Raw genomic sequence first — 20212 nt, forward strand, 5'->3', positions numbered from 1 at the left:
GTCAGTGAAAAACTGCAACAACTATTTGCGAATTGTATCTTAGTACATCTGACCCTAGGTCAGAAGGGAATACCCTTGACTGGAATGACCCACTTGATATAGTTAACCTTCACTCCATTGCTGTCACTCTGAAATCGCGCCTACGTCCTGATCAATCATGAATAATTGTTTCTCAATGGCTCTATGAGAATGTGGGTTATTAGTTGGGGTGCTTGGGAGGCCTCACTAAGTAATAATGCCACTTTAGGGTATATGGTCTAGTTAGGGTATTTTAATTTAATCCTCAGCTTACTCCTGAGTAGCTGTGGTATAGAGCAGTCAGACGTACCTCAAAGGCAACAAGTGTAAAACATTAACAGTACCAAAACAGTCAATAAGTAGAAAACATGACACAATAAAAATAAACATTCCAATTTATAAAAATCTTATATATTTTTTATCTTTAAATAGAAACCAAAAAAACTGAAGAAGGGAGTCAGAGTTATAATTTGGCACAGGATTTAGTAAAACACTGCAATCACTGATTTTCATTTGTAGCAGTAGTCTATGAAATATAACCTATGTGGTATCCTTCTCTGTAGGTGGCAGTGTGATAAGGAGATTAAACTACACCTCTATTCCACCGCGCTCAGTGGTGGGAACAAGAAAAACCTTTTTTATGCAACCCTCACCCACTCTAATAGTGGCATGCTTCATCATTGGGTTTACCCAGACTCCTAAAGGTCAGGGTGGGCTCGGCCATATTCCAGGGAGCTCTTTGAAGAAATGTTTATTTTTTTTGGTTATTATATACTATTAGATAACAATTCCTCATCCTCCCAGAGGTATCCATTTATTTGTGTGGGCAGGAAGGAGATTAAAACTTTAAATACATGGGGCAAGCAGAATATTGTGGTTCTATGACCCTAGTGTTAAAAACTCCGACATACTGCCCTTCTCTATTGGCCTAACATATGTCCTAGGCATTCCTCAGGGCGAAGAAAGTGAAAGTGGTTTCCCCAATGGTGGACCACTATAACAATTTTACAGAAAAATGCGTTTTGTTTTTTTAAAAGGAGGGAGGAAAATAGGAATGTGATTCTGCAGCACTGTGGTGTAATATGGAATGGTTGAGAGAGAGGGATTCTAGTGTGAAAGAGAAACGATTTTAAATATATATAAGGCAGTTATGAAAGTGATTGCAAGGAGCACGCAGCATTAATTCAGGGCTTGAATAAGTAAGTACAAGCATCACCAACTGTGCTTCTTATGTAGTGGGCTGTTACACAGGCTAAAGTCAACGCTTGAGGCCGACCGTGCTGGAGCACCAGCTGGATACAGGTGCAGATAGGTCCCAGTAAAGCCTTTTACCTTTGCACTTAGAAACGTTTCTAATTCTTGTCCTTTTCAACGAGGCCTGTCTATGGGGTCCTCTGCAGTTTGGATTCGGCATTGGCCTCAACGTCAGCAAACAGGAGAGGTCTGGTGGGAGCCGTGATTCTCAACAGGATTTCAAGGCTATCCACAAACTGGCAAAGACTTTCAGTGGGTGCAATTTGACATTGGCTGCCCAAGGAGGCCTCGAGGATGATGGAGAGCTGTATTAACTGTAGTGTGGTAGCTCTAGGCTCGCAAGTACACAATCTAGCACCAGCCAAGGGTACAGGACCTGGTGGGCACCTCTTGGGGACTAGGACTCAATCTCCCTGAATGCACCAACAGGGTTCAGAGAAAATCCAGTTGTAACTTGTTGGCTGGGCTCCAGCAGCTGCAGGGCTTTTTAGCTTTTGTGTTCTTGGAACTTAAAAGGAGGTTAATCAACCCGCCCTGGGAGTCTACTCTCTGTTCCTTGGCACAAATTGGAGCAGTCCATCACAGGGGATCTCTCTCCATGAGATAAACAGTAGGAGTCCTGCCTTTGGTTCAGCAGGTGCAGTCCTCTTTGGTGACCCTTTCTTTCTGTGGTTCACAGGTTCAGCAGGTGCAGTCCTTCTCTTCTTGTCGAGTCCAGTAGTGTTCTGAAGCTGGTATCCAGAGGTGCCACTTTTATGCCAGTCTCGAGGTTGTTTTTGGAGAACGACTTCCTACCCAATAATTATACAATTCCCATTGTCAACCCTACCCACTCTTGCATCACTTCCTGGGGCCTTAGCACGAAACAGTCCCACAGTGCATCTCTCAGCCAAAATCCAAGATGTCAAAACCTTTCTTCCCTGTGTTAGAGCTATGGGCACACCCCTGAGGTGTGTCCAGTATAATGAGCAAATCCTCATGGAAAACTAGTTCTGCAACAGGTTTTCCATCTCTGGGAGAGAAGCCAGTTTGTTTCCATAGGTAAAGGAGAGGGCAGGCTAAAGTTTGATTTGCATTTGCCTGCGACAGGCGGCTCGCCCTTTAAAGCTTGGATATCTGTGTTCACAGCCCTCTGGTTATCCTTTCAGGAGGAGGTCCTACCTCCTTCCACCAACATGCCTTTGGTTCTTTCCCGGAAATTAGTCACCCTCCAGGCAGGAGCGCAAAAGACTGTCTCAGATAAGAGCTGCTTCAGTAAATAGGAAGCAGCTACCAGAAACCTTTTAGGCAAGAAGCAGCGACTTTCCGAAGTCGCCTTTATATTAATTCAGATTTAATCCCACTATTAATTTGATACCTTGCAGTACTATTCTTGGTATTCTCAAATGGAAGTTAGCGCTGTATAATGTACAAGTGTAACTCCATGGTAGTCAGTGGGAATGCCAGCCTTGCAACAGTTAAAACGACAAGAGTGAGTTTTCACTGTCAGTACATTTAAAACATAACATAAACATGAACAACCCTGCCTTATGGGATTTAAAGGTCTATTTTATGGATGACTTCTAAATATCAAAGAGAAAGGTTTAGACTTAGCAAAAAGGGTTATTTTTGCCACGTTGAGATGAATGTTTAAAAGCTGCCTGACTAGGCTGCAATGGCAGGCCTAAAATCATGTGTATACTTTGTAACTGCAGTGGGCCAAAAGAAGTGCTGCAAAGCCTCTAGTGACATTTAACTTACAGGCTCTGGGTACACTGTGCACCATATACTAGAGACTTATAGGTAAATTAAATATGGCAATCAGGTATTAGACAATGCACATATATTTGAGGGCTCAGAGCAAATGCACTAGGGCCTGGCCAGCAGTCCAAATATTTAGGTGGCGTGGGACGCTCATACAAAAAGAGGCATTTCCTTTTTCTAGGCACTCTTTATCTTTTTTTAATTTTGCCTTAAGACTTCAACTTGTGGCTCACCTTATCCAATCTAAATGATTTAGTTGTCTTTTTGTACATAAATGTTTTCTTTATTTTTCTAAATTGGTTTGCGATTTTATTGTGTTGGTTTATTGACTCCAAATTGTTTGCACCATTTGAAATTAACACAAACATCTTTGGGATTACATGCTGCTTGTGCCATAGCTTCCAGATATTTAGCAGACATTATCTAAAATATTTTTCTTAACCACATTATGTGTATTAAATCATTAGCAGTAGCAACCTCCCAAATTAATAACCCAGCTTTTAATGAATGCACCTTGAAACTGTCCTGTATTGTCCGAAAATAAAACATTTTAAAGTTGGAATACCTTCTAATTGACTGTGGCTTCACACCAATTCTTCCCTAATCAGGATATAAATAAGCCCCGCAGGCCCAGGCCGATGAGTTCATCTGGGCTTCAAAAAAAGCTATGCAGCATCATTTGGTGGAGCTGTTTCCCCCCCAAGATTTGCCTCCACCCTAAGATTTAGAGATACCCACCTGCTGTGCCTTGCCCAATATGCTTGAGGTTTGACTGCTTGTCAAAGAGAAGAGCTTCCCCAACCTGAAGAGTTAAAGCAGGGCCCAGCTGGCAAGGAAACTGTGTAGGAAAACCTGAACAACTGTGCTTCTAACAGAGCCATGGATTGGTCACTGTACCAGCCATTTACAACATATAATTTAGGAACTGTTGGGATTTAAAGACGCATTAGGGGCCTAAACAGTCTTTCACAGTTAATGGGGATACTGAATTGATCTGGGGATGAGCCATGGTCGTGGGTGAGGCTCTGCATCTGAACGGATCTGTCTAGGAAAAGTAATGCATGAGCTTGATGCCTTAAAGGGTAGTATCTTCAAGAAGTCTGTTTTTGGTGCCAAGTCCATTCCCAAGTGCAATAGCTCCCCTATTCGAACGTGGACGTTTGGGATCAGTTGGACCTCTGTGTCCACCTGAGCTGGTTCTGGTGCTTCTGTGATCAGCCTAGAGTGACCCCTAACCTGGACACTGGAATGCAGCTTTTATGACCTGTGTTTCTTGTCCACTAGCAACCAAATCCCTGTGTGGTGGGATTCACATTATTTTGGTGGTGGATTTTAGGAGTTTTATGAATTTTTGCCCAGATCACGGTTACCTGGGCTCCAATCCACTAACCGACCTCACCCGGTGCACACAGGACAACTAAGTAACAATGACAAAAGGCAGGCATCTCATAGGACACTTGATAACAGTCAAGAATGAGGAAGCATTCATATGGTGAAGAACTTAAAACCCAAATATTTCCACGGACTACGAGGACCTGTGATCTCCCGCCCACAGATTAGTAATGCACACAGATTGTTATGAGCCTAGTTGTAAATTAATCCTTTTTCTTTAAGTAGTATTTCTGATATTCAATGTACTGTGTGATATTACTGTGCAATACTGTATCTGGCTTTCAAAACTACTACCACCACCTGTAGTGAGCCTTGTCTGCTCGAACTTGCGAGTCAAAAGTACAAAGGAAGTAATCTATTGATCTAATTTGAGTGTTGTAGTAACAGAGACCCTGAGACCATAGTGCTAACAACAATACCGACCACAGATACTTTCTGTAGCCACTTACTGAGCTGGTACCACGTGAAGCAGTCTCAAAAACATTGAATATAATACTCTGAGGACTGTATTTTGAGTTGTGGCTGGAGGCATAGACCCGTTTGTGGTCTAACCACATGAGAGTGTTTGAAACTCGGCACCTCAAGGACTAGTCCAGTGAGGGACACTGGGTGATATGGTAATAGCTCCTCATGTCATTGTTCAGTCAACATGAATTTGTGTTTCTTCAGCTTAGATCTGGGGGTGCACCTTGTGCTGTAGGAATGCCCGCGTGAGCAGTCACAAATATAAGTTGACCAGCAGAGATGAGAGGGAAGACAACTTGTTGACTTTTGTTCATCAAATGTGAAAAGGAGTCCTCTTATTTTGATCTGTGCGGCATCTGATCCTCTCATGGGTCTGAACTTGTTGGTCACCTGGTATGTTTTTTATTGCTTATGCTTCTACATCTGCATTGTCGACTCCTTTTCCTTGATTTTGCTGGGGATTGGAAATCTGGTCGGACGTTGGTTAGCTGTATACTATCCCCAAAGATTGTCCAAGAGAGGTTAATGTAGACGATATTCAAAGGGAAGGTGCCAATGTATTAGATTAAAAGGTATGTTTTCAATGCTTCAGATGCTAGGTGCGAGTGAACTGAAATGCTTTAGCAAGATGCTGAGCATGGATTCACTACACTTGGATGTTTTACATTTGTGAGTAAACCTTCGTATCTTTGCCTATCAAATGAAATTAAGAAAAGTAGTACAAATAAGTTGCAAAGATATCAAATCATGGTTCACAATGAATCCACAGCTCATAGGTTCAGTGAAGGAAACATAACAGAACAGAAAAGTAAAAGCAGAAAAAATAGGTAGCAGTTGGATTATCAAACTAACCAATTTAAGCATAAAATGAAAAAAACAAGGATTGAACAGGTTACAACGGCAGGCACAGCATAACCCCCGCAACCAAAGCAAATCTAATCAGGTGGGGACCGGTTGGAGTGCAGAGATAACCCGGAAGAGAAATTAACGTAGCAACGGTACTGCCATAGTAAAGGTGTGTTTCGCACAGCCACATTCAACTTGCTTCCAATAATGCTAATTCGAATTGGAAAATCAGAAGAAAAAGGCTACCTTAAAAAGGCTTCTCCTGTTATCGTTTCTCACACTTTCACCAACCAGCACTGCAATATTAACAACCACGGTTGATAAGTCAATCCAGGAATGAAGCCACCAAATTGTTTAGAAAGCAATCGACCAGCAGCAACAAAACAGTGCATGTCTCTGCAAAGGAACAATCGCAGACAGACAAGGCCAAGAGAGGAACTGAAAATTGGCCCTGAGATCTATAGAAGTGATGCTGACTGGCAGCAAGCACCCGGTTACTGGCAGCTGTAATTGCGGGACTAGAAAGAGCATAACTGCAGGGTGCGAACAAAAACAAACCACAGGAAGCAGAAAGGCAACAAAGAAACAAATATAGGCACGGCCAAGAGGTCTATCCTTGGCAAGCGTACAAGTTTTCTTCAAATTACATTACAATTTGCAGAACAATATGGCCCAAATCTCACAATACAAAAATGCGCGAGTTGGCCAGCAGCCCAAGAACAGCAACCCTGCCACTGCAATGCACTCCTTTTCTGGCAGAAGAGCAAATGTGATCAAGTAAAATGCTATCACTCACTGGGCGAGGCAGACAATGTGTGAAGTGGGCTGCCCCTTGCTGTATGCTGTAGTGAGCCGAAGCAAAATGTCAATGACACTTGAACCGAACAGGAGAGGAACAGGGATAACCGAAAGTCCCTATGTATCAGTGTGTTGTTAGTATGCTTTTTGGGGGGAAAGACAGCTAAAGGGAACTCTAGTCAAACCCTAAAAAGGCAGACATTAAGATATTGTGCACAGATTATGGGGTGAGAGAAGGAACAGTTTATTTAATAAATAAGGTGTGGTGGTTGGCAAATGAGCAAAAGCATTGCTCACACACTGCATAGACCCATTTTCGTCTTAGCCACGAACAGGGCCGGACTGGCCATAGCGGGCACCAGGCAATCCCCCGGTGCGCCGCACTGGTGGGGCCCGGTTTTGGGCCCCTGGGGGTCGTTTTTGTTACAGGGCCGTTTTTGCAGCATAGCTGCAAAATCGGCCCTGTAACAAAATCGGCCGAAAACCGGCGCTGGCAAAGAGCTCGGCGGCACCCCCAACGCCCTGTGGGGGCCAAGGGGGGCGGCCGAGCAGTTTGTCAGGGCCGGCTTTGGTTCCCAGTCCGGCCTTGGCCACAAATCTACCTAAATGATGCTATCATACTCACCCCTTGCTGACCTTTATGCAACCCTCTTTGCAAAGACCCTTAGTGAGGGCTGCTGGGGAAATCCAGAGAAAGGCCAATTTTGCAAGATGCAACATTGCTGCTGTGGCATCTGTCCATCCATACTCTAAAGCAGGGTTCTCCAAAGTTGGTCCTGGAGGGCCGGATCCATGGCAGGTTTTAAAGATAACTACATTTATCTGAATGGGTATATGCTACAATTCTGGCGTGGATCCAGCCCTCCAGGACGGACTTCGCAGAACCCTGCTCTGAAGTCTAGGCTACAGTCAGGATGCAATGCTCATTCCAGTGAATAAAAACTACCATCCATAGCAAATAATAATAGGTGAGCCCCATCCGTTGTGTCCTTCGGCCTACTGCGCATTGATGTACACTCTGATGGTACAATGTCATAGCTAGGATGGTGTGTTATTATTTTATACATTAACAAGACCATTAATTCTTCTCTTTTAGGGGATTTCTTTCATTAGAAAATAAAACATATGTTTTGGAACCACTGGCATACTCAGAACAAGAACACAGGATTTTCCTGGCAGAAAATGTGAACATTGTTCCAGGATCATGTGGATACAATTTGAACCACTCAGGAAGATCAATAGATGACACTGTGCATTTGTCTCATTGGCTCACAAGCAAGGTAAGAGTTGACTTTAATTATATACATTTCTGAAAAGCATGGACACGTTAAAAAATAGTTAAGTGATACAGTACATTTAAGTTCAACATGAAAACCAGGCAGCGATCTTGCTCTTTATCAGGTACATTTTTCAGGTATTCACACGGCGACAATCCTGGAACGTTGTCTTATTTATGGGACGCGTAGTTATTGCTGGAAAGAGTTTGAAAGCTTATTTTCCATGATGTCTGGACAATTGTATTTGTCTGCTGGAAGGAAGTACTGGTTACAAATGTGTATGTGATCTGTGGCAGTGATTTAAGTCATTGTTTGTCAATCTAATTAATTTATTTGGTTGATAATAAGAGCATAAAGACAATGTTAAACAGTGAAAAACCTATAATAAATATAATTTTAAAAGAACACACCGTACTAAGTAGATTAATAAATAAATAACTCATCTTCTTTCTTCAACTTCTATCTTTAAAACATATTGTTGCATACCTTCAATTATCTAGCCTTCACTATTGTAATTTTTTGTCAGTCAGGTTTCTTTATTCGGCTAAAAAGCCATAAAAGATAATACATTACTGAAAATAAATTATAAAATCTAAACAAGCATAAATGAATACTAAAAAATCCATATAATAATATTGACGGCATGAATACAATACAATACATAGCAACATAAATGAAATATCAAAATTTAGTTGAGAAAAATACCAATTCTTTCATCGTTTCCCAACTCTAAGAACCTGAGATACAAATCTAGTTACAATAAGGCAACAATGCTCGTTAGATAAAAGTTGTAAGATCTGTAGTCATAAGATTTGCAAAAGAACATAAAATGTGCAGTTGATTGCTTAGAAATACTATCACCACGAAAGGGGCAGGGATTGAAACCAAGTACCCTGGTGGGGAAAAGCTACAATAAAGTGCAGGGTGCTAAGTCTAAAACGGTTCGATAAAATCTGTGTTCATTATTAGTAACCCATTCAATTCAACAACAGCACTGTACTGTCTTTAATTGTTAATTGTTTATCAAATCTATCATGGTTTCTTTGCCATTGACATCTTTCAAAAATACTACTAGTGTAATGTTATATCACGGAGATTTAAAACAGAATGCACAATCAAGCGCACTTTTAAGCAATTCATAGGACATCCATCTTCATTCAGAAATATACCTTCAAGCTGTACATATCTTATTCCTTCATGGCTGTTCTATTTAGTGGGGATTTTCTTTCTTCTTTTTGAAACACATATTTTTTACTCCTAATCATTTCCATATTAGGATTGAATCTAATGTTTCTCTCAATATTCTTCTTGTTATTCCCATTCTAGGTAATGGTTTGAGTGATTTTATCTTTTTGCAGGCATGCATATAAATTGTATTTCGTTTTATTACAGTTCTTTTTCAAATTGGCATTCTTTTATATTTATGTTTACATTAACCTCATCTATTTGACCATAATTAGGTGCAGTTTTGCATTGGCCTACATGTTGAACATCAAGTTCATTGAGTTTTTGTTGTAAAGTCTTTATTTTTTCTTAGAAAAATCGAAGCAGTTGGATTCAGTTCATTGGTTCTTTCAACTTTTTTTTGAGTACACCTCCTCAAATCTAATTATTCTAGGGTCCTTCATTTTCATTTTCCTACTTCTCTTTTTAACTTTAAGTTTATGTTTATTCTACTTGAAAATTTTGAAAATAAATAGATTTTTTTCTAAAGTTCTTTAATGAAACGATGCTGTTATTTCTTTGACATCAATTTCAGAATCAATTATTCAACATGATTCTATTCTTTGTTGTCCTTGAGTAATTCCACAGCTTTCGTTTGTTGTTTGTCCTTATTTCTAAATAGCTCCACATTATTTTGACTTGCTTTTACTTCAGTCAAAGGCTGCTGATTAACTCGACCATCTACTACCCATATGCTTTCTGTTTGAGTATCTCAGTTGTTTTCTTTACTATTCTGTTGGGATGCTAGTGACCTTAAAATAAGTGTCGACAGACCTATATTATGAACGGAAATTGTTTCCAAAATTATAATATGGACTCCAAACAACTGGTTAGACATCAACATAGATGAACCCAGTGCAGGTTCAATCACTGGGGTGTTTCTCTTGTTATATCACTATAGCATTTGAACTGAACAATTATGGCAGAGAGCATTTCCTCTAGGTTTGACAATACGTTTTCCATTGGAGATAAATAGAACAGATTTTGTAGTTATCAGTTAACTATACCTCTATTAATTGTCCTAAAACATATTTCTGAGCACTTGTAGTTATTCTTTTGTCAAATATGTCCTCTCCTAGAGTAGTTTTACCACTAATTATATTCGGATCCATAGGATTTATTTCTCCATTCTTTTAAATGCTTAGCAATAGTTTTGAGCAATTAGGGTTTAGATTACTGAATTCAAGTGGTCTCAGTTTGTGACCTGAAAGTGCAGCGTTCATTTTACAGATTTCCACAGCTGTTATTATCATATCTCTAGAGCTTCCAATTATGAATGCAATCTTTTAAATCATTTTGTTGAGTGTTGGTGTTATGTCTTCTTTGTACCTTTACTTTATTCTTAGTAGCCTTGTTCATATTCTTCTTTATTGCTCTATTTCTTTGAACTTTCAATTTCGCATCCATGGGAATATTATGCTCACTTGTTTCAAATTTAGGTAATTGAAAAATAGACTGTCAGATTTCAACCATATTGCTCTTTTCAATTTTTACCACATTAGAATTAATAAATAGTGATAGCATGACTGTCTATTATAGAGATGGTTCTTCTGCTCCAATAAGCACAAATGAAGTAACAGAGTTGCATCTAAAATAGTGTCACCCAAATAAATTCAGTCCTGCACAATTACACTGATCGCTGTGACTGGTGCCTTCTCCAAATCAGATTTCAAGGTCTTCCCTGGTTAGCTGCCAGTAGTGGAGCAAAGCAAATATCTAATAGGAATAGTACATGCCCAAAAGAAGCAAATGTTTTCAAAATAGGATGCTGGACCACAATCTTCACCATCTTCACTCTAAATTGGGTACGCTGAGGCTCTCAAATAGAGCACTGTTATCAAATCTTACTCTAATTCAACCTTACCAGCATTAATAATATCCAAAGCTTATTATGGAGCTGCTTGGTTACATGACTCTATTAGACCTTGTGTGACTCCGCTCATGGGCTGGGCCGCAAGCAGCACTGAGCACCTCTTTAATGCAGGGAATAAGAACAACAGCAGGAAGTCAAGGACTCCACCTCCAGATGGGTCCGGGGGTCAAACAATGGGCCAAATAGGCACGTACAGCAGTGGTGTCTCCCGACACAAATGGGAAGAACAAGAAGCAACAAACACCAGCACTGCGAATGGAGGCTTGATGGTGTTAATCTGCTTTTGTGAAGTCACGTTGAGCTACAGTACTGGCGAAATGGAAAAGAGGCAGATTTTGGTTATCTTGGTAAGAATACAATAGATCTTGGGTGTATCAAACAGGACAATGTATCTAACTTGGAGAAAACTGTGGGATCAAATACAGTTGAGTTGCAGCTCAGCAGTAGAAAAGCATAACTATGGGCTGTATAAACAAATCATGTAACTATCGGGTACATGCATCAAAATCAGAATTAGCGATTAATAAGGAATCGCTATTTAAGAAATCGCTATCCGCAATGCATGAACCTGTTTGCGCAAAATTACTAATTCGGTAACAATCCCAAATGTGATTAGCGATTTCACAAAAGAAACGCGCAAATTTCGAAAAACACCTTTTGCGATTTCGCTTTTTGCGAGATCGCAATTAGCAAATTCGAAAATTGCGATTTCGCAGAAAGCGTGTAGCATTGGAAGCATGCTGATGACATCACAACCAGGAAGTCATCCAGCCCATGCTTCATTCAGTGCCCAGAGGAAGTGAGAGGAGGAAGCAGAGTGCTGGAGCTGAGCTGATTCATCACCCAAGTCTGTTTGCTGTAACTTTCTGTGCACCAGAATGGATCAGACAACATCAGGGGAGAATGCCACGCCCAGAAAGAGAAAACTAAAATTCAGTGAAAGAGAACTGGAAAACCTCAATGAGGAGGTGTCCAAGAGCCATGACAAGCTCTTTGGGAAACTTTCACTCAGAGTGCCAGAGGCAGAATAACGCAGGATATGGCTGCGTATAAAGAGCCAGGTCAATACTGTGGGTGTCACACACCACAGTATAGATGACCTCAAGAAGAAGTGGTACGACCTGCGTAGCCGTGCCAAGGAGCGAATCGCAGAAAGGCTGAAGGAGGCCAGGAGCACAGGAGGGGGCCCATCTACCGTTCCAGACAACACAGCCCTGGAGGACCTGGTGGAGGCCACAATCCAGCCTGAGGCAGCGGTGGAAGTGACCCAGCTGGACACATCCGGAGCGGCTAGTACCACACAAGGTAAGATGCATGCAACCATACACTTCAAAGTACTGTTCAATTGTGCACATACCCCCAGTCCAACCTCAGTGTACAGGTCAAACTCCAGTCCACGTTTTCCCTCATACACCCAATGCATTATGGAAGTTGTAGGCATGTCAGTCAAGTGGGCAGCCAAACACAACAATGGCAAGTAAAACACGCTAACATTGCATGGCAGTCAGTGATTGCAGTCAGTGATTTAATGTGAGCCAAGTATGCTTAACGTAACACAATAGTAACCTTAACACAAATTAACATTGCACTGTTTCACATCACAGATGCAGCTGAAGTAGACTTGGAAGACAGTGATTGTCTACACATCTCGGAGACTCCTGCTGAGACTGATGTGGAGACTCCAGTTGCCCCAGCAAGCACACCCCGCACCCACAAAACGCAGGGCCGAAGTTCCATCACTACAACCCATGGAATAAGAGCTAGCTCCTGCCCCCACTCCTGTGACCAGCCATCTTCGTATGAACACAACACCTCCACCCCAGGCACCAGTCCAACGTGGACGGAGGCGCAGTTCAAGGGCCCGCATTGCTGCTCATGAAGACCAGGCTCCAAATGTGTGGGGTGGCGTGGAGTCCCAGATGTTGCAGGTGCAGTGCCTGCAAGCAAGACACATGGGGTCAATCCAGCTGCAAATATCAAAATTGGCCAAGAACATCAGCCTCATGACAGACAGTATGCGGGAACTAACCACAGTGGTTGTGGAGGAAAATAGGCAGAGCAACCCAAGCATGCAGGAGCTCACCAGGGCTATGCTTCAGGGCCACAGCACACAGAGGAGAAGGCATCGCCAGAGCATGATGCGCATGGCAGCCCATACCAGGTCCAACAATAAGCTCTGCAACACCACTGCGCTGCTGGCACGTCGCTCCGTGGCCATGCAAATTGAAATGGGCCGTTGTTGTGGGGATGTGGCCAGGCCCCTTGGACAAGTGACCAATGCCGTAGAACAGATCCAGGCCGGTACTGTTGGTGGCAGCAACTTAACGGGGGAGGAGGGGAGTGAGGAGGCATCCAGCCTTAGCAGCCTGTCGGTACCAGTGACCACTGCCAGGAGGTGCAGTTCCCGCAGCACAACACCTTCTGTTGCACAGCAGGGTGATGTAGCTGATACAGGTGAAAGGCGTTTGGGGGTGCGTGGCAGGAAACGCTAGACAGACATGTCCTCCTTCATTTGCCCATGGTGACATAACCATGGTCAAAACCATTATAGTGATTGATATCCAGGGCCTGGAATTGTTTATTTTCCGGTTTTCTTCTATGCAATCACAGTTCTATTTTGCACAAATCTCTATGTGGCTACACAATACTACATGGGCTCATGTTAGTAAATACTTTTCTGCTCGACATTTAGGTGTCTTGTCTCATCATTACATACCTCAGAAATAATGTTGTGAGATGTCTGCACGTCTCCTTTGTCCTTCTGCTGAGCTTGCCCCATGCGCTTGTCGGAGTTGTGCGGGTGGTTGGTTGTCCCGCTCAGACTCACTGTCGGACACCTCGATGTGTATACCTCTCCTGGTGGCAATAATGTGCAACATGGCACATGCAGCTACGATCCGGCAGCAGGTCTCTGGACGGTACTGCAATGCTCCACCCGTTTTGTGTAGAATGCGAAAGCAGCTTTTCAGTAGTCCAAACGTGTGTTCAATCACATTCCATGGGCTGATGTGTGCTGCATTGTACCTCTGCTCATGTGGTGTGACTGGGTTGAGGTATGGCGTCAATATGTAGTTCTGCACGGCATATGCGCTGTCACCTACAGGGTGGAAAGCAAAGGGTCAGCCACAGTTATCCATTGACATTTGTTTGATTTATGTAGAGAAGAAGTATATGTGTGTACCAAGTAGATGTCCTTCGCCAAATTCACCCCTGAGCAGACGCGTGGGGAGGCCACTGTGTCAAAATATATAGGAGTCATGGGTGCTTCCAGGGAATTGCGCCACAAAGTCTGTTATGATATGTTTTGCATTGCATACTACTTGCACATTGATTGAGTGATAGGATTTCCTGCTCCTGAAAATGTATTTATTCGCTTCTGGGGGACAAATGGGGACATGCGCGCAATCTATGCAGCCAATCATATGAGGGAACTGTGCTACCTGGTAGAAGTCCAGTTTTGTCTTGTTCAAATCCTGTTGGGTTTTGGAGATGGTGATGTGGGTGTGGATCCTTGTCATCATGGCGTCAAGGAACGTTTTGAAGAAACGTGAAAGGGAGCTTTGTGATACCCCTCCAGCTACAGCTACTACCCCCTGAAAACTGCCTGAGGCAAGTAGGTGCAGGCAACATAGGACCTGTACATGTGTGGGGATAGCATGGGTGCTACGGGTCTGACGCCGTTTAGCCAGTACTTATCATAGATTTCATCTTCTGTTTGTCCCTGCTGTAGTGTAGGAAAAGCACTATACATTTACCCAACGAGGTAGCACTTACTGATTAGCCCGTAGAATCCTTGATGGAGCTCTGTGCATCCATGAGTTTCTCGAGTGCAATCCCTGTGTAGTGTAAAGGGCCAGAAGAGTTGTCTACAGCGACCATGTGTGTCTGTAACGTTGCCACAGCGCCGACGGGCGCCGGGGTCCCTCGAGTGAGCTGTCCATCATAGTGGGGGAAAGGGAGGGAAGACGATGCACACCGCTGGGGTTGGTGGTGTGGGGCCAAACGGGAGGGGCTTCCATGCAGTTCACATGCCTCTTATTTATAAAGGGCCAGAGACGGATCAGAGCAGCAGATGAGGAGACAGAACCTCCTGGTGTCAGGAACTACACGGGAATTGTGCTCGAGAAACTCATGGATGCCCAGAGCTCCATCAAGGATGACAGCAACTAGTAGATATGGGGAGAAAGCCCACCTGCCTAGGCGATAATTTCCGTTCCCTCACGGATAGCGGAAGTTTTGACATTTTTGCGTTCCGCGCGGAACGCAAAAATGTTAAATTTTCGCAATTTCCGCAAGCGGAATGGAAATTGTCGCCCACCCTTACTAATAAGGATTTGCATTATTGGTTCTCTCAAAATTTGCAAGTCCTTATTTTAGTGAAACAGTTTGTTTTTCGGTAAATGGGTTCCTGAATTGGAAAGGGTTGAATTGCGTTTGCAAAGGGCCTTTTTTTGCGATTCGCAATTTTCGAAAGGCTTTTTTGCTTGATGCATGAGCCTGTATGTAACCTAACACATGCCAACTTACTACAAAAGTGCATAGTGTATAGGTGCCACAAATGTTTACTTGCTGTACTCAACTTCTGAAACAGGGCCAAGAGCTATATCAGCATTGTCTTCAAACCGGGGCATTCCAGCCTCTCCAGAGCCGTAATCATTCCCTTCTCTGGACCAGATCCCTTGCACCCCTCGCTGACTAGACTCTGCTAGACTTGTCTTCTCTGACAGAACCACAAACCGCATGCGAGCTACATTCACTTCAGCCAACCTCATCCTGGCCCCACTTAGACAGCCTGCCTATACCATGTCAGCTCCCCAGTGCTTGCATTGTAAAAAAAAAATACGTGCCAGGGCTCTCGGCAGGAGGCCACTGCAGCTTGCACCACACATTGCCCCTGCCATGCTATAATGATAGTAACAACACTACTACTAACCACCACACTCTTACAAGTGTGAATGGCTAGAGTGGAAGGTAAATTAGCCAGACAGCACGACCATGTGGCAGACTGTCACAAGTGCAGGCGTTAACAATTAATGTGCTGGTGCTGAGCACCGGAAGCCACTGGATCAAATTAAGCACTGCAGCTACCAAAACATTGAGAGGTCAGGCTTGGTCAAGCACGGAGAGGCACAAGAGCAGCCGGATGCTTCCGTAGCCTGCAGGATCCAAGGATCACTTGTCGTAGCATCACAGTGCAGCATTATGCCTAGGGGGAGGAGCATGAACTCTGACATTCTTGTGTACAAATTGATGACCCTTGAATACTATGGAATTGCTTGCTTCTTGCGGAAGTTAACAAGATACTCTAGCAATACAGTCCTGGTTGAGATCAGATGAGGAATCATCAACCTGCGAGCAAGAGGAGTTGGTCATCGCTGTCGTCTGGTTGGATCGCCACACAAAATTCCTAATAACTGATGCAATCGTGTAATATCTTCACGAGGAAAGAACGTGGTGAAGGGCCTGGGAATTATTCTAATGAGAGATGTATTTATGTCAGTGTTGAGCTTTCATCCACAGATGTGATTCTGTCCACTGGATGGCATCTGGGTGATCATGCATTCCAGTGAGATCCTGGTGTTAACAGTACACCTCTGAAAGGTGCAGATCTGTACATTGAAATAGCCAACTTGGTTGCAGTCCATATTTAAACTGTGCCCAAGTTACCCGGCTAGACTCTGCTTACCAGCATTTGTAGAGATCTTACCTGCATTCCTGTGCCGTCCCTGGTAACCCATGGAGCTTTAAAAAAGAGCAACAGAAACACGAAGGTTAATGGGCTCTTGGCACAGCAAGAAAAGACTGTGTACAAACAACTATTAGCTAATATTGATAAATATTTAGCTGCATGTTTTTCTAAAAATTTGGTGAAGAGTAACTCCCTAGTGGATTGTAACTAGCTTGCTTATTTGAGCATAGCGTTTCGTTAGTCTTTATTATCGATGTATTACATCATGAAAGACAATTACAATACATAAAAAAATACATAATTTTAAAAATACATAGATTAAAAGGAAGAACATGAGCAATATACATAAAAATATTTCAGTACCCTAATGCCTCTTGGTTCTGATAAACCAAACCCAAGCCAAAAATTTGGCAACAGCGATAGCAACATATTCGCTAGGCTCAAATCTCAACATTTCAAGTGCTTCAGACCCTCGTCTGGTGCCCAAAATTTGACATAATGGTTTGAGCCATTTAGCTCGGGGTGCAGCGTAGGCAGGACAAACAAAAAAAATGTGTCCGACAGAATCTATACAATCAAAACAATTTTTGCAGGAGTCGCTGGTCATGCCCTTCCATTTTTTGGTGAAGGAGTTGGTCGGAAGTGTGCCTACCCTGAATTGGTGATATAGTTTCCTGTCATAAGGTCTGGTGATGGTGTCCCAGTAAGCTTCGAGGAGTGGAATTCTTTTTTGGGCTAGGAACCTTCCTGACAAGGACTCTGCGGTAGCTGTGTTAAAATGTTTCTGCTGTACCATTGACCAATAAAGGCTCTTAAAATCTTTCTTAGAGGGAAAGGGTTTATTGGCTGGATCGGACCATAGGTTGCCCAACCCCATAGATTCCAGGAGTTGTTTGGTCTGTTTGAACCAGGGGATGTTGCCAGCCCCCAAGATGGCTCGCACATCGAGAAAGGCCTTAGCATAGAGGTCCAACTCAGGGACTGTCCATAAACGCCTCCAGAAAGCCAATGGTTTGAACCTTGCAATATCATCAAACGAGTGACAACCAAGGTCCAACAGGAGGGGTTTGACAGGGGTAGAACAAGGAAGCCCCGTGAGCAATCTAAGGAATTTATATTGCGCCTTAACCAGAGGAGAAAGATCTGCGAAGCCCCAAAGTTCGGCGCCGTAAAGGATCGCCGAGTTGATCCTTACATTGTAGATTTTAATGGGGGGACCTATCATTCTCGACTGGGATTGCTTATGTTCTTTAACTAGGCAACCTGAAAGCTGAGCAAATTTTAGCGATAGAACGTCAATTTGCGGCCTCCAATCCAACTTGTTTTCAAAAACTACCCCTAAATAGGTCATAACATTAGTACGTTCCAGCAAGGCTTTGTCCATACAGACATGGCCCTTTGTACCTCTCCCTTTATTAAAAACCATGTATTTGGTTTTGGACACATTGACAGACAGATCAAAATCAAGGCAGAATTTCGTGAAGACGTTGAGTGCCACCTGTAATCCAGACAGGGTCTGGGAAAGGAGAAGGGTGTCATCGGCAAACATAAGGAGGGGTATTTTAGTACCTCCCAACGTTGGGGCGTCCGTCGATGTGTTAGAATAATACTTAACAACACCATTAATAAACAAAAGAAACAAAGTAGGAGCAAGGACGCACCCCTGTCTGACACCCCGATTGACCCTGAACCGGTCCGTAACCTGGCCCTGTTTCCCCCAGCGAACTTGTGCAAAGTTGTTGTCGTGGAGCCTAATGATGATATTCAGAAGATCGGGAGGAAGCCCTAGCTCAGCCAATACGCTCCAGAGTTTCGTCCTATTGACTAGGTCAAATGCTGACCGAAGGTCTACAAAGGCAGCGTATAAAGTACCGCCACACAGATAGACCGTTTTCCAGACAATTAGTTGGAATTTAAATGCCTGGTCGATGGTACTGGTACACGGTCTGAAGCCAGCTTGGAGGGGAGAGATGATATCCTCCTGCTCAATCCAAGCCTGTATTCGTGCCAAGATCATTCTAGCGATAATTTTCTGGACCGAGTCAATGAGGCTGATTGGGCGGTAGTTCCCCGGGCATGAGCGATCACCTTTTTTGAAGATGGGAAGAATCTCAGCCCCCCCCCAGGAGTCAGGAATATCAGCCCCTCTGGCTACAGCGTTGGCAAGGTGTACAATATAAGGCACCCAATTCCCTGGATCAGATTTAAAAAGATCCGTAGGTACACAATCCATACCAGGCGCCTTACCACTTGGGATCTTACTTAAGGCCTTTTCAACTTCGGCACTGTCAAAAGTCAAAGTCGAGTGGAGGGGAAGATCCCTAGTTATGGCTGGAGCAAAACCCTCAACCAGTGGGGAAACCGAGAACTGGGATTCAAAATGAGTCACCCAGGCGTCCGGAGGGACGTGATTGGTCGGAACCTGACTGTTCTGGGAGTTACCCCACTTGACAATATGCCAGAAGAGGGTTAGATTCCGGTGCTTGCTAGCAGCCAAAAGATTATTCCAATGGTCGTTGTCCCACTCTTGTTTGGCCTTGGCTTTAGCCTTATTATAGGTTTTCCTAGCCAGTCTGGTATTAACTGGATCGTTATTAGCAATAGCAGATTTTAAATTGCTAAAAGATTCACGGCACTCTTTGTTATACCAGGATAATGGCTTTAAAGTGGCAGATTTCTTAGCCTTACAAGGCTTGGAGAAAAGAGATTTGAGGCCAGTGAAAAGATGGTCATGAACACGTGTGGTTTTACCAACAACATCCTCGATACTCTGGAAAGACTGTAAATCAGCCAGAGCACCGGATACCTTGGAGCTAATCGCTGACAGTAATTCGACATCAATTGCAACCTTGTCCCAGCGAACGCGCCGTCGATCATTAGCTAAAACGGCTTCCGCGGTCGCTATTTCGGTGGGTTTGGATCTATGTGCCGGGCAAAGTAAGAGACTTAAGACCAACGGGTTGTGGTCACTCTCTGGACGGTCTAATACCGCCATATCACTTAGTGTTGACCAGAACTCGATTTTAACAAGGGCATAATCAATTCTGCTGTTACAACGTCGGCCATCTGAGAAAGTCATCTTTCCACCCTTATCGGAGGTGGTCCTCCCATTTGCGGCCCTAAATCCCCGCTCCATGCATAATCCCATCCACTGGGTGGCAGACTCAGTCCACCTCTTGATGGGAGGGAGATCAAGAGGGGGAATATTTAAAATCGCATCCACTTCCCCAGTTAGTGGGTCTAGAGTAGAAAGCAGGGGTTCGAAACAACAATTTAGATCGCCCACAATATAGACATTGGTGTTAATATTAATGGTGTCCAGAAACCCATCTAATAATAAAAAGGTGTTAGTACCACGTCCACCAGGGAGGCCTCTGTTATAAACATTTATAATTAAAACTGCGGGATCGTTGTTATGTTGCAAGGAGATAATTAATATGTCGGGGCTGTCAATAGCTAGTTCCTTGAGTGAATACCCAAGGGATTGCTTAACCCATATACAGAGCCCGCCGGACGGACGGCCCCTGATGCCACGAATGGCCCCCTTGGAAAAGTTTACAAACCCAGAAAGATAGATCGGATCCACCGCCCAGGTTTCCTGGAAAACCAGGATGTCGTGGGTGTTTACCCAGC

The 20212-nt window shown here is 43.4% G+C and overlaps 1 protein-coding gene across 1 annotated transcript in view; it reads left to right on the forward strand.

Moving 5' to 3' along the window:
- ADAM12 (ADAM metallopeptidase domain 12) overlaps positions 1–20212 on the forward strand; it is a 2563649-nt gene that overhangs the window by 1363559 nt on the left and 1179878 nt on the right. The window contains exon 6 of the mRNA XM_085606237.1: positions 7613–7796. Coding sequence (XP_085462363.1) covers positions 7613–7796 — 184 coding nt within the window. The remainder of the gene's footprint in view (positions 1–7612; positions 7797–20212) is intronic.

The sequence above is a fragment of the Triturus cristatus genome, chromosome 1_2 (assembly GCF_964204655.1).
Source record: "Triturus cristatus chromosome 1_2, aTriCri1.1, whole genome shotgun sequence".
In the NCBI taxonomy this organism is placed as follows: Eukaryota; Metazoa; Chordata; class Amphibia; order Caudata; family Salamandridae; genus Triturus; species Triturus cristatus.